Here is a 12,371-nt window from a genome sequence, read left to right as displayed (position 1 = left end):
GACAACAGTTTTCAGCTGTGCTAACATAATTGCAAAATAGTTTTCTAATGATCAATTAGCCTTTTTAAATGATAAACTTGGATTAGCTAACACAACGTGCCATTGGAACACAGGAGTGATGGTTGCTGATAATGGGCCTCTGTACGCAGATGTAGATATTCCATTAAAAATCAGCCGTTTCCAGCTACAATAGTCATTTACAGCTTTAACAATGTCTACACTGTATTTCTGATCAATTTTATGTTTTTTTAATGGACAAAAAAATAAGCTTTTCTTTCAAAAACAAGGACATTTCTAAGTGACCCCAAACTTTTGAACGGTAGTGTATATGTATATATATATATATATATTTTTTTTTTTACAAATGTTCAAAATTTTCTTCCACTTTGACATTAGAGAGTACTTTATGTATATTGTAGACAAAAAAATAAGACAATTCAATCCATTTTAATCTCACCTTGTAACATAACAAAATGTGGAAAAAGTTAAGGGGTGGGAATGCTTTATGAAGACACTGTAATAGTCAAAGCATAATCTAAAAGCAGGTGAGCTGATTCAACTCTTTTATGGACATTTTCTTGTCTTTTGTGGTGAAAAACTGAGTGGGCCGAGCATAACACATCAACCCTGTTACCCATAGATCGACAGACTAGAAATGTTTTAACACATACATTTGTTTGTGAAGCTGTACATTCAATTGCCCCTCCCTGTTGCACACAACAAGCTTGCATTCCCTCTATAACAAGGGGATTCACGGCAGATTTAAGATTAAATCATCAACCCTGTTACGGTCAACCCTGTGACTTTATTTGGCACTTATTAGACACTTACTATAGTCATTGTTTTATTTGACTTATTAAGTTGAACATGTGCTCGTTATGACAGAATGTTCAAATAAGGTGAGTTACGCTACCCATTTCCGCGGAACGACTCAACTATACAGTAGGACACACAGGGCGGCCATTTTGTGTTGTTGTTTATTGATGTAGACCTAAATATCTACTCAGGGCAATGGTAGATTACAGCCTGTCAGAGCTCTTGATGGATCTTAGTCCTTAGATAAACATAACAAATGGCATTTTGAGTGAGCTATGGCACTCAATAGTGTTTATCCTGCTGTGTAAGGCACATACTGTAGGCCTCTGTCAGACCTTGGAGCACTTCCATTCATGCAGACAAGCAACGTGAATGTTAAAATAATCGTGACAACTATTCATGGAAACGGCAGACGTTTATTGCTGTCAAGCCGGCTAAGCTACACCCAGAAAACAAGGGGGGTTGGGGAAGATTTATAAAACCTTGGACAAGTCATGGAGTGTCTAGAGAATACAGCCAGTAGGAGCAGGTTTGCATTTTCATTACATTTATTGAACATGTCATTTTTCAACATGCCAGTGTTAGACAATCTATGTTGCCCTGAGTCCATGAAATCAGTCATCTGTGGAGTGCATGGGTGGTCGATGTTGATAGTTATACTGCTAAGGTGAGGAGGGGAGCATTTAAGGGTGAAACCTCCCATTCCTTTGCATTCCAAGCATGATGCACAGGCTTTGTATGTATTGCTTGTTGTTACTCTAATGTCTTTCCCCCTGGGTATATATCAAGTATTCAATCTATCTATTTTTAAAGGGACAATCAGCAGTTGCTACATTTTGAAGAATATACCTTATCAATGTCTCATGAGTTTAGTTAACTGTCGTATCCCATCAGAGCTCAAATTATAAGCTTGTTTCGCTCCAATGTCTGTAAACAAAGTACATATAAACAAACACTATATAAAAAAAGTCCAAAAATGCAAAAACTTTAATTTTCATATCATGGATGTCAGTCCTCACATCCACAGCTCTATCTATGAATTTGACTGTGGTTACATTTCTCCAGCTCCATAACTCCGCTTTTTACCGAAACAGGAGCGGGGAGCGGGCTTTGTTATTATTGCTACTGCCGATTTACACTTTAATGCCTTTCCTACAGTAGCTATGTAGCTCCCATTGGGTTGAAGTTCTCTATGTCCTTCTTCATGTTTGTCACACAGCGGAGTTCCTGTTCCTGCTGTGGGGAGTGTATCTGTGTTACACTGTGAGGACGGTGCCGTCAGCCTTCCACGAGCCCCGTTACATGGCCATCGCCCTCCACAACGAGCTCGTCCTGTCTGCCATCTTCCATGTTATTAGGTAAAGATCCCAACCTGTGGAGGGGAGAGATATGACAGTATGGATGTGTATATATTTTTGTAATATTTAGCTATATTTAGAGATAAGTATATGCATTGAATATTACACATCATGGACTTTAATATGTTTTATATGTAAATAATCGGACACTTTCTTGTCACTTACTGTTGGCTTGCCTATTGCTTTCCACCAATTTGCCACGATATTCAATGTGCCACAAGTTTAGTATCTCGATGCGTTTCAAAGGGGAGTTTTGTTGAATATGCCCTCTGCTTTCCGTGTAGCCTATGTATCAAGTACTAGACATCCTAAATTAGATGTTGCACCGTTTCAGCTGACACCACCAAACCCATTCCCAGTTGGAATCCTACTTATTGAGAGCTCAGCTACCTCAGATTATTCAGTCATTAGGCACGTCAACATGATTTATGTTTTGACACACCATAGATAATCAGAGCTATTGGCAGCATCATTTCAGTTAGACGTTAACAGAAATTACAGATAGGATGGGAAGGCGTGGACGTTTTACCTTTTAATCGGTCTGTTATAGTTGTCCTGTGGAAATGTGTTTTTTGCATATCCAAACTCCCCCTGAGACACCCTTGGAGAGTGGGGTCAATGTCAGCCATTATCAACGGCAACCCTGAAACAATTAGGGTTAAGTGCATTGCTCAAGGGCACATCAACATATTTTTCACCTTGTCAGCTCAAGGATTTAAACTAGTGACCTTTCAGTTGCTGGCCCAACACTCTAAGAGCTAGGCTACCTGTAGTAGCTGGAAATTTGAATGTTTATGGCGGCGTTCGACTTCTGTTATGGCGTTGGGATGGTTTCAGCAGCTAAAAGCAAGACGAGGCCCAACGTAAATGCAAAAATGTGTCTTGTCTGTTTGGGAAATGCTGAGAGCTTGTCACCAGGGAGTATCGCATGCGCTTGTTAGAGCTAACACAATCTATGGCTGTTACTCATAGAACCTGCATGTGGTCCCACTGTGACCAGTTAAGTCAAGGAGACGTCCTGTAGCATCTGTAGGGGCAATTAGCGAACTCTCTGTTCTAAGTGTTCAGATCATTATTTGTGATTATTTCATAATCCACAAATTTACTCTAAACTCTACCGATGATTTTATTGAATGTTTTCTTAATGAGGTGTTTTGGGAAACACTCTTGAAAATGTACCACCAAAATGTACCACCCATTCTCTCTAGACCTTAGCCTTAGCCTCCCCTCATGGTTTTTAGCTACCACTACTTTAACTGTACATGAAATAACCATTCACTAACTCCTGCCAATTAATGAGCCTGCTGGATGCCATTTACTGGGATGTAGGCTTTCAAGTGGTTAAATTACTGTGTGACAGGACATGCCTCCTAATCACTCTACCTGGTCTCAGAGCATTTGGTATTATTCTATTATTCCGAGACACTCCATTTAGTATGATATGTTACATTTGGTATGATTTGTATGATTTGTATTAACTTGTGGATATCCATTCATCCATTCGTATGATATGTTACGAATTTGCTAAATGTACAATACATTACTACTTTGCTAAATGTACCATATGTTACAAATTTGAAAAACGTTACGAATTCAAATTTGTTGTGGCTAATGTTAGCTAGGTGGCTAACGCTAACGTTAGCTAGGCGGCTAATGCTAATGTTAGCTAGCGGGCTAGCTAGGTTAGGGATTAGGGTTCAGGTTAGGAGTTTGGTTAAATGTTTAAGACTAGGGGTAGGTGAAGGTTAGCTAAAAGGGTTAAGGTTAGGGGAAATGGAAGGATTTTCTAACATGCTAAGTAGTTTAAAAGTTTTAGTTTTAGTTTTTGCCTTAAGTAGTAACCTTCTGTCTTATGTAACCATACCAAATTTAACATACAGTATCATACTCATTTCAGTATCCCGGATTTACATGTACTATGTACTAATGAGACCAAGCTGAATTACAACACTGTAGCTACTGTAATTAAAGCACTATTCCACAATTACATTTTGTTCACTCTGGAAACTGTTAGTATGTTTTCTCCTTGATCGTCAGTCGAAAATAGATGTGCAGTGGATGTATAATCAATGTTGTTGCTGCCTCAAAGTGACTTTTTTAATACAGTTCAGCAAGGAACCCACTGGGCACAGACATAAACTCAAGCTCTATTCAATGTTGGTTCCACGTCGTTTCATTGAAATTTCATGGAAACAACGTTGATTCAACCAGTGTGTGCCCAGTGGGAAGTTATCAAGCTGCTTCTTCTAAATCAGAGCGAATCAGTGTCCTATACTGTAACAATCCAAGGTGAAGACAATCTCCCTGATGGGAAATGGATTACTGAGGCAGTAATCAGCATGGATAAACCACTCCAAGCAGTGAAATGAAATATGTTCACGCCCAGACAGAGTTTGGTTTAAAATGAACATCTTCTATCCTGTCTATGTCTCTCACACTGCCTGCGTCTGAGAGGTTTGCTGCAGCGCAAAAATACATTTCTTATTGATACAGTACACAAAAACCACTGTCATTCACTTAAATTCTGCAACATGCATTATGTGTTTAGTGTGATGCTTAGAATCAGCAGTTTTGTCTGTCACGCTATAATGTTCCTGCCAATTAATTTTTGGTTACGTGTTAGGTTTACAGTTAGAAAGAAATAACACTGCCTGCCACAATCTATTAAATATTACATGTATAGATCAGCTATTGAATAAAAACATGCTAACGGTGACATTGTGTACTGTAGCTAACAGGCCCAATTTCTTCTCTGCAAACTGTCAGTGAGGCAGATGCCAGCCCTCTGTGGATTTCTCAATGAGCTCTATGATTAATGACTCTGCATAGCATTATTCAAATGGGAATCTCATCTGTAACCCAACACAACCTCTGCTAAATATAGAACCGGGTCCTACTGTATGTCTTGTAATGTGTTTTTTTATTACAGTTGTGTTTTTCTACATTTTCACACTAAATTAAAAAAACTTTTTTTTGCTTGCCATCTCTCTCTTTTCCTCTCTCTCTCTCTCTCTCTCTCTCTCTCTGTGTCGTTCTCTCTCTCTCACTTACTAATTCACCCTCTCTTTATCTTTCTCTCTCTCTCATTCTCTCTCCCTGTCTATCATTCTCTCTCGCTATTTCTCTTTCTCGCACTCTTTTTCTCTTTCTCCTTCTTTTTCGTTATCTTTCTCTCTCTCTCATTCTTTCTCTCGTTCTCTCTTGCTATTTCACTTTCTCTCGCTCTCTTTCTCTTGCTCTCTATTTCTACACTTCTCTCTCTTTCTCTCTCTTTCTCTCTCTGTTTCGCTCTTGTTCTCTTTCTCTCTTTCTCTCTTTCTCTTGCTCTCTATTTCTACATTTCTCTCTCTTTCTCTCTATTTCTCTCTCTGTTTCTGTCTTTCTTGTTCTCTTTCTCTCTCTCTCTTTCTCTCTTTCTCTCTGTACAGGTTTACTCTTGCACCTGAGCTCCACCCAGACTGGATGCTGCTACTATGGTTTGCTCACACCCACCTGACTGTAACTGTCACTCTGGGGCTAATGATTGTCCCCAAGGTAAACCTCTCATTCTGAGCATAGCATTGCTTTGCTATTATACATCGAAACCAAATCAAACTAAGTCATTGCACTCTCTTTTGTCGACTACAGTTTCTGCTTCATGGTACTCACATGAGAGATGATATTGCCTCTGAGGCCTATGAGGATGAATTGGACATGGGTCGCTCTGGATCTTACCTCAACAGCAGCATAACATCAGCCTGGAGCGAACACAGTCTGGATCCGGAGGACATCCGGGTGAGCAACTTTCCCTTTCCATTTTTTAAAATAAATTCTCTCATTCAATTGCATAACCTTGTTGATACAGTACGTTTTGAATCCTTGTCCTTTGACTGTGGCAAAAATAAAGATTTTGCAGATGTAATGTCTAGCAACAGTCTTTGGGGAAAACGTATCAGCGGGAGCAGAGGTTTCCGTTTGTTTATTAGAGTTGAAGAATTTTCTTGCCAAAGACTTGAGCACATTGTCCAAGTCTATTTATCAGAGTGAGAGATAAGATCTCCTAAAATCCTGCTTGAGAGAGCAGTCAATACATTAAATTCAAGACCAATGCTCAAAGACCTAACAATAAAGCACACTCCAGTTTCCTTATTTAAAGCGGCAATATGTAACCTTTTTTGGCGGCCCGACCAAATGCACATAGAAGTTGAGTTATAGATCTGTCATTCGCATTGAAACCAAGTCTAAGAAGCGGTATATCTATTATATGCGCGCCATTTCTATGCTACCCATGCTTAGGTTGAATTTTTGCATCTTTCGGTTTTGTACACCAACTTTAAACAGCTGGGGAAAAAATGGTTATGGAAAATATGTTTCACAGCCGTTTAGATGGTATAATGATTCTCCATACAATGACTGCTTGTTTTTTTCACACTGAAATTAGATTAACTATTACAATTTTAGCAACCAGGAAATGGCGGAGCGATTTCTGCCTATTGCATCTTTAATACTGTCCAAAACCAGTTTTTTATTTATGTCAAAGAGCATGTTATACCCTGTAGTACATCGTTGAAGCACTGTCCGTAGTTTAAGCACTGTTCATGTTTCAAATTCAAATGTGCATGTTCTGTATTCAATTGATGCATCGTTAAAACACTTAAAACACTGCAACGCTATCGGGAAACCGGGCCCAGATCACTTTTAGTCATATTAATTCATTTTAATAGCTCTATTTTTTTGTCTTATTCTTGTCATTTTGTGTTTTCCATAAATGTCCAGGAGGAGTTGAAGAAACTGTACTCCCAGTTGGAGATCTACAAGAGGAAGAAGATGTTGGCCAACAACCCTCACCTACAGAAGAAGCGCAGCTCCAAGAAGGGACTGGGTCGTTCCTTGATGAGACGCATTACGGAGATCCCAGAGACAGTACACCGGCAGTGCAGCCGTGAAGACAAGGAAGGGGTCGATCATGGGAGCAATCGCAACAGCATCTGCGTCTTGAGGAAGAACCCCTTCGACCCCTCTCATCCGGGGAAGCCTGCCAAAGAGGAGTCCTTGAAGAGCAAGGTCTTCACCCTGAAGAAGTCGCACAGTAGCTACGACCATGTCCGCGACCAGAGCGAGGACTCCAGCAGCTCTGCTACTGACAAGATGGAGGTTATGACCACTGAAGGATCCCTTATGGACACCCTGATGGGCAAAAAGCTGGTCAAGAAGAAGTCTAATGAGAAGATAGATGCTGTGAGCGAATTGACTGAGAACGTTCCCTTGGTCTGTAAGTCGGCCAGTGCTCATAACCTGACACAAGACAAGAAGCCCATCCACCCAAGAACGTCCATGCTACAGAAGTCACTGAGCGTCATCGCCAGCGCCAAAGAGAAGACCTTGGGCTTGACAGGAGGGAAGACACAGACTGTTGAAGACAGCAGCAAGAAGTTCCAACAGAACACTAAAGAAACCAAGGGAAGTCCAGAATCAGAAGACGATTGCTATCCTCACATGATAGGTAGCCAGTCAGTGGAGTACAAGCAGACTGCAGCGAAAACTGGGATCATGAAGCAGCAGGTGAGTGGCAGCCAGCCATCCATCTGCTCCGACCCATCGAAGGCCAAGGAAATACAAGACCTCACAGAGGTGTGTCCTTGGGAAGTAGAGGACCTGCCAACACCTTCTGAGAACAAGGTCCAGAAGCATGTCTCCATAGCACCCGAGGAAACGACCACAGTCCATGGAAATGGAACCAAGGGGGTCAAGCCCCAACAGCAAAAGCAGAAAGGTAGTGACCAGTCCTCCACAAGCTCCCGGCATTCTAAAGACATCCAGCGAGCAGACATATGCCCTTGGGAGGATGGAGTTGAGAGCAAAGCCCCAGTGGAGGGATCCAAGCCGCAATCATCCAGTCAGGTTCCTCAACCTGCTAAGAATATCCAGTCTAGCCAGCCTCCACCTGCAGCAGAGAGCTCTAAAAAGAAGGTTGACGTATGCCCTTGGGTCTTTGAAGAGGAGCCTGTCAAGATAGCTGAGGTAGCTTGTTCACCTGACAAGACTCGGCACAACAAGTGCACTACTCTAGTGGAGAGCAAAGGGAAAGGTGCTCTGTCAGAACCACTCTGCAAATTACCAGGCAGCTCTTTCCTCCAGCCGGTTACAAAGGTTGACGTCTGTCCCTGGGATTATGACACCCCAGCGAATTCTGAGAAAACTCCTAGTCCTACTACAGTTTCCAAAACAAAGGAATTCCCCTTCAAAAAGAAGGGCACACCTTTCACAAGAACTTTTGAGAAGGAGAAAGAGAAGGCACAATACACTGACGATGACAACTTTAGAGCGAAAGCCAAGGACAAAAGTAAATCCACAGAGAAACATATGAGCCAATCCAAAATGACGGAGGTGTGCCCTTGGGACGTAGAGAGTAGTCAGGAAGTGCCAATGGTAGAAAAACGGAAAAGTGCAAATGTTGGAGCAGTTAAAGGGAAGCCGGTTGAAGTCTGTCCGTGGGATTATGAGGATGCATCAGAGAAAAAAGGAACAGACAAGGGTACTTCTGCAGCGAAACAGAGTAATCCAAATCCCAAAGGGGGGGTTGTAAGTGGCGGGAAAAAGGCTGATGTATGTCCTTGGGACTTTGACGACAGTACTGCAGGGAAAAAGGCCTGACATAAATCAACATTTATGGACAACTGGAAATGTAGTTGTTGTTGTATACATTGTTTTCCACTTTAGATTCCTCAAATATAGACTTTTACTATGAATATGGTGACTTCGACGAAAATATCAAGTTGCACAAGTTGCCTTCCTTTCCAATATTTTCCCCTGTTTTGTCTTTTCTTGTGTGAAAATGTATAAACTTACGAAAACAAAGCAACAAAATCATATTAAGCATTCCAGATTCTTACAGAGTATTCTGAATGATAAATCTTAGTCGTACAATTATGCAACTTCCAATTCCCTTTATGGGCAATGTTGAATAGACATTTCTCATATTCTTTATGAGTGGACATTTCAGTGGACATTTGCATTTAAAAAAAACACGTGTCTTCTTTTAATCGGTCATAAAAAGCCCTCCACACACTAACATGGCACACTTAGAAAACAAGGTTAATCGATATTATGTAAATAGATGTTCTCCTGCAGGTTTTATTAACTGAAATGTACTAGTTGTTGAGCATGAACTACCATGTCTATGTTTAAAGTCAGAGTGGCTTGTTGAACAAATAATAGAATGCCAAAGATATAGGGAACATCTTTAACAAAATAGTGGAAGAACTCACAAGAATCGTGTCATGACAAACAACTTAATAACTTTTGTGTGCCCAGAACAAGGCGCTGCTAGTGAGGAAATCAGGTTATAGCACTTTAGGCGAAAACCTTAGGGAAAATGTTTTTCATCACATACTTTATTCAGCCTCACGGTTCTACAAGCCACCACATGTACATCCATGTTTAAATTGCTGAGTTTTTAGATTTCCTTTAGTTCTCAGCAATGTCTAATGCTTCCAAGTCTGCAGAAATGTTTTACTGTATGTGCCTAACTAAATAGAACTGTCTTCTTTCAGTCTGTGTAAAGTCCTGAGTGGAACAGGGATTGTTCTGTGAAGGTGTATTATATGAACAGCATGCACAGTGAGGTAACGAGAGGGGTGGGATCCAAACGGTTTGTCAACTGAAGCAAATAATAATGAATTTATGTTATTAATACTTCAGCATGTTTTTTTTTCCACTTTTAGAAAAGCATTAGCTCATCCTTTTAAGCTTTTGCATTCCCAAAAGCACATTGAGAGTTGAAATGATACAATGGGGAGAGGCATTATGGCATTAATGTGTGTCGAATTGTTCCTCTTTCTGGATAGAACATATACCTGTGTTTGTGATCGTTTTAGCATTTTTATACATACAGTATATTTCTAGTGTTTAAAGTATAATGCTCGTTTTATTGTCTTAGGACTTTTGCTTAACACTGTCTCTACAAATTCTTGGCAGAATAAATTCACACCAGGTTTTCATTATTCATATTCAAAAGTATTATTCCTTATTCACACTTTATGTCTAACGTTTCCAAAAGCTTCAATTCTTTGAGCAAGCAAAAAAATAATTTTGCTTTCAAGCATCAATTAAAGATGAACGTTTAGAGGAATATCTGAGTTACAAAATAGCTACATCACAATAATAATTTATTGTAGTTTATTAACCATTCTGGTTCTTAGCGACATCTGATGAAAGGTAATGTAATGGGAATAATACATCAATATAACAATAATGTAACAGTGTACTCATAAATTAGATGGAATTTTGGACTGAGTTGAATGTTGTCATTGGTAATGATTCCTGTACAGCTATCATAGTTGTTTGTTACAGTTGGCATGGATTACTGTAGGGTATGATGCCTGTACATGTGATCATGTGATTAGGTAATCAAATTTCGGCTTCATTCAAATTATTACATTATCTTATTTTTGCTTAGTAACTTAACACTCAAACAATTAGATTTAACTTGTTTTCAAAACAAAATAATTCTCAAACAATATTTTTTATGCTTTTATGATCTCTTTATAATATTTCACTTGATTTTGTTTAACAACCAAACAGGTACAGTATATCATAATATATCCACTCCACATCCAGACTCTATAAAACATGATTTAGATGTTACGTCTTCTTTCTGTCTCCCTCTACAGAGAATTATATCTACCACTGACCTCATGGGGCCATGTCTGAAATATGTCAAACCCAGACTATCAGCCTTAGAGCATGAGATTGAGATTTGTCACAGGCTTTGCTTAATGGGCAGCTGGAATAGTGTCTGAAAGGAAATGTCACCCTGCCTAGTTTGATTGTAATGGTTTGATGGACCTCGATGATATTTATGAACTAGACGTATCAACCATCACATACATTGTGATATCTGCTCTTAAATGTCAACTTCAGACAATCCCAGGGACCTAGCCTGCCCCTAGCCAACAGTATCCCCTCAAACACTGATAAGATGAACCCATTGGCTCTTGAGCATATGATACCTGGTCATTTCAGCCACTGTAAGATCACTACAAACAACTCTCGAAGCTAAAAAATATATGTTTTATACCATTCATAATTGGGTGTCTTCATACCTCTCAAATGGCGTGAAAGTGCTGTTAAGTACCAATAACAAAAATTAACATCACACAGGTCTTAACAGTCACATTAGATACACAGAACCTTCAATGATATGTGTATCAGTACCTTGTGGCAGTCGAATCAGCTCATGGATTTGTAACAAAAGTGTATCAATCTGTGTCTATTTTGTCAGTCTCTCTGGAAATGGTCATTGTATGTATAGTACGTCCTACATACTTCGCTTCTTGAACATAATGATGACTAAAGACCCATTGTTACCTGTAACCTTTTCAACATGAATATTGTGTCCTGTTACTATTCTTCGATCTCATGATTTTACTTTTTAACCATGGGCGATTTCCATTCGCAAGCTTGTTTGATTTAACCTGACTTCTCTTGTGACCAAACCAAGTCACTGATTGGGAAACACTACTACTACTACTACTCAGTGCTGTAACGTTGTAACTATTGCTCTCGTGGCTTCTGCATGATATCAAGAAATTCGTAGGACCAATGTTTCACTGCCCTTGATAGAACAAAAAAAAAAAACGGTATCTTTTATGGACTGTTACAAGTTGTTTAGTGAGTGATACTGTACCATTACCCACTGTATTATGTGCTTGTTATACTTATTGCTCTATGACAAGCGTATAGCATCCGTATATGGGAATATTTGGTAGATTTATATTGTGTTATATTGTGATAGCATGTACATAAAAAATACCTCCTCTGCAATAAATATTTATATGAAACTCAACTGTGTGATTGGTGTTTCACAGGTAAGAATCGTCGGATATCGTAGGCTATACGTGTATCTGTTGATAGCTTACTTAGGCTAAAGCCATATTTTCTGATGGAATAATAGGAGACTGAAAAGAAAACGTCAAGGTATTTCTCAACTAAACAAGGACATTTTTCAAACAATTTGTTTTGCCCTCAGTGTGTCCTTTACCTATCTTGAATGACAAAATCTTGTCAAAGATAACAAGGTGTAGAAGTGAAATAACTGACATTCAAAATCTCCAATTGGGAGTCTCTGGGGTGAAAAGAAACCAGAGGAAAACAAACATACCAAGAGTTCCTTATGTCCTGCCATTTTATACTGAGTTAATGTAATTATGCATTTAA

At 39.5% G+C, this 12,371-nt stretch overlaps 1 protein-coding gene across 1 annotated transcript in view; it reads left to right on the top strand.

Annotated features, from left to right (window-relative positions):
• The window catches only part of gpr158a (G protein-coupled receptor 158a), a 107,244-nt gene extending 95,244 nt beyond the window's left edge, over positions 1-12,000 (top strand). The window contains exons 8-11 of the mRNA XM_021562794.3: positions 2,036-2,174; positions 5,603-5,708; positions 5,802-5,948; positions 6,930-12,000. Coding sequence (XP_021418469.2) covers positions 2,036-2,174; positions 5,603-5,708; positions 5,802-5,948; positions 6,930-8,807 — 2,270 coding nt within the window. The 3' untranslated portion in view covers positions 8,808-12,000. The remainder of the gene's footprint in view (positions 1-2,035; positions 2,175-5,602; positions 5,709-5,801; positions 5,949-6,929) is intronic.
• Positions 12,001-12,371: the final 371 nt, after the last annotated feature.

The sequence above is a fragment of the Oncorhynchus mykiss genome, chromosome 15, assembly GCF_057628025.1.
Source record: "Oncorhynchus mykiss isolate SJ-2025 chromosome 15, ASM5762802v1, whole genome shotgun sequence".
Taxonomy (NCBI): Eukaryota; Metazoa; Chordata; class Actinopteri; order Salmoniformes; family Salmonidae; genus Oncorhynchus; species Oncorhynchus mykiss.
This window is presented reverse-complemented; position numbering and strand designations above follow the sequence as displayed.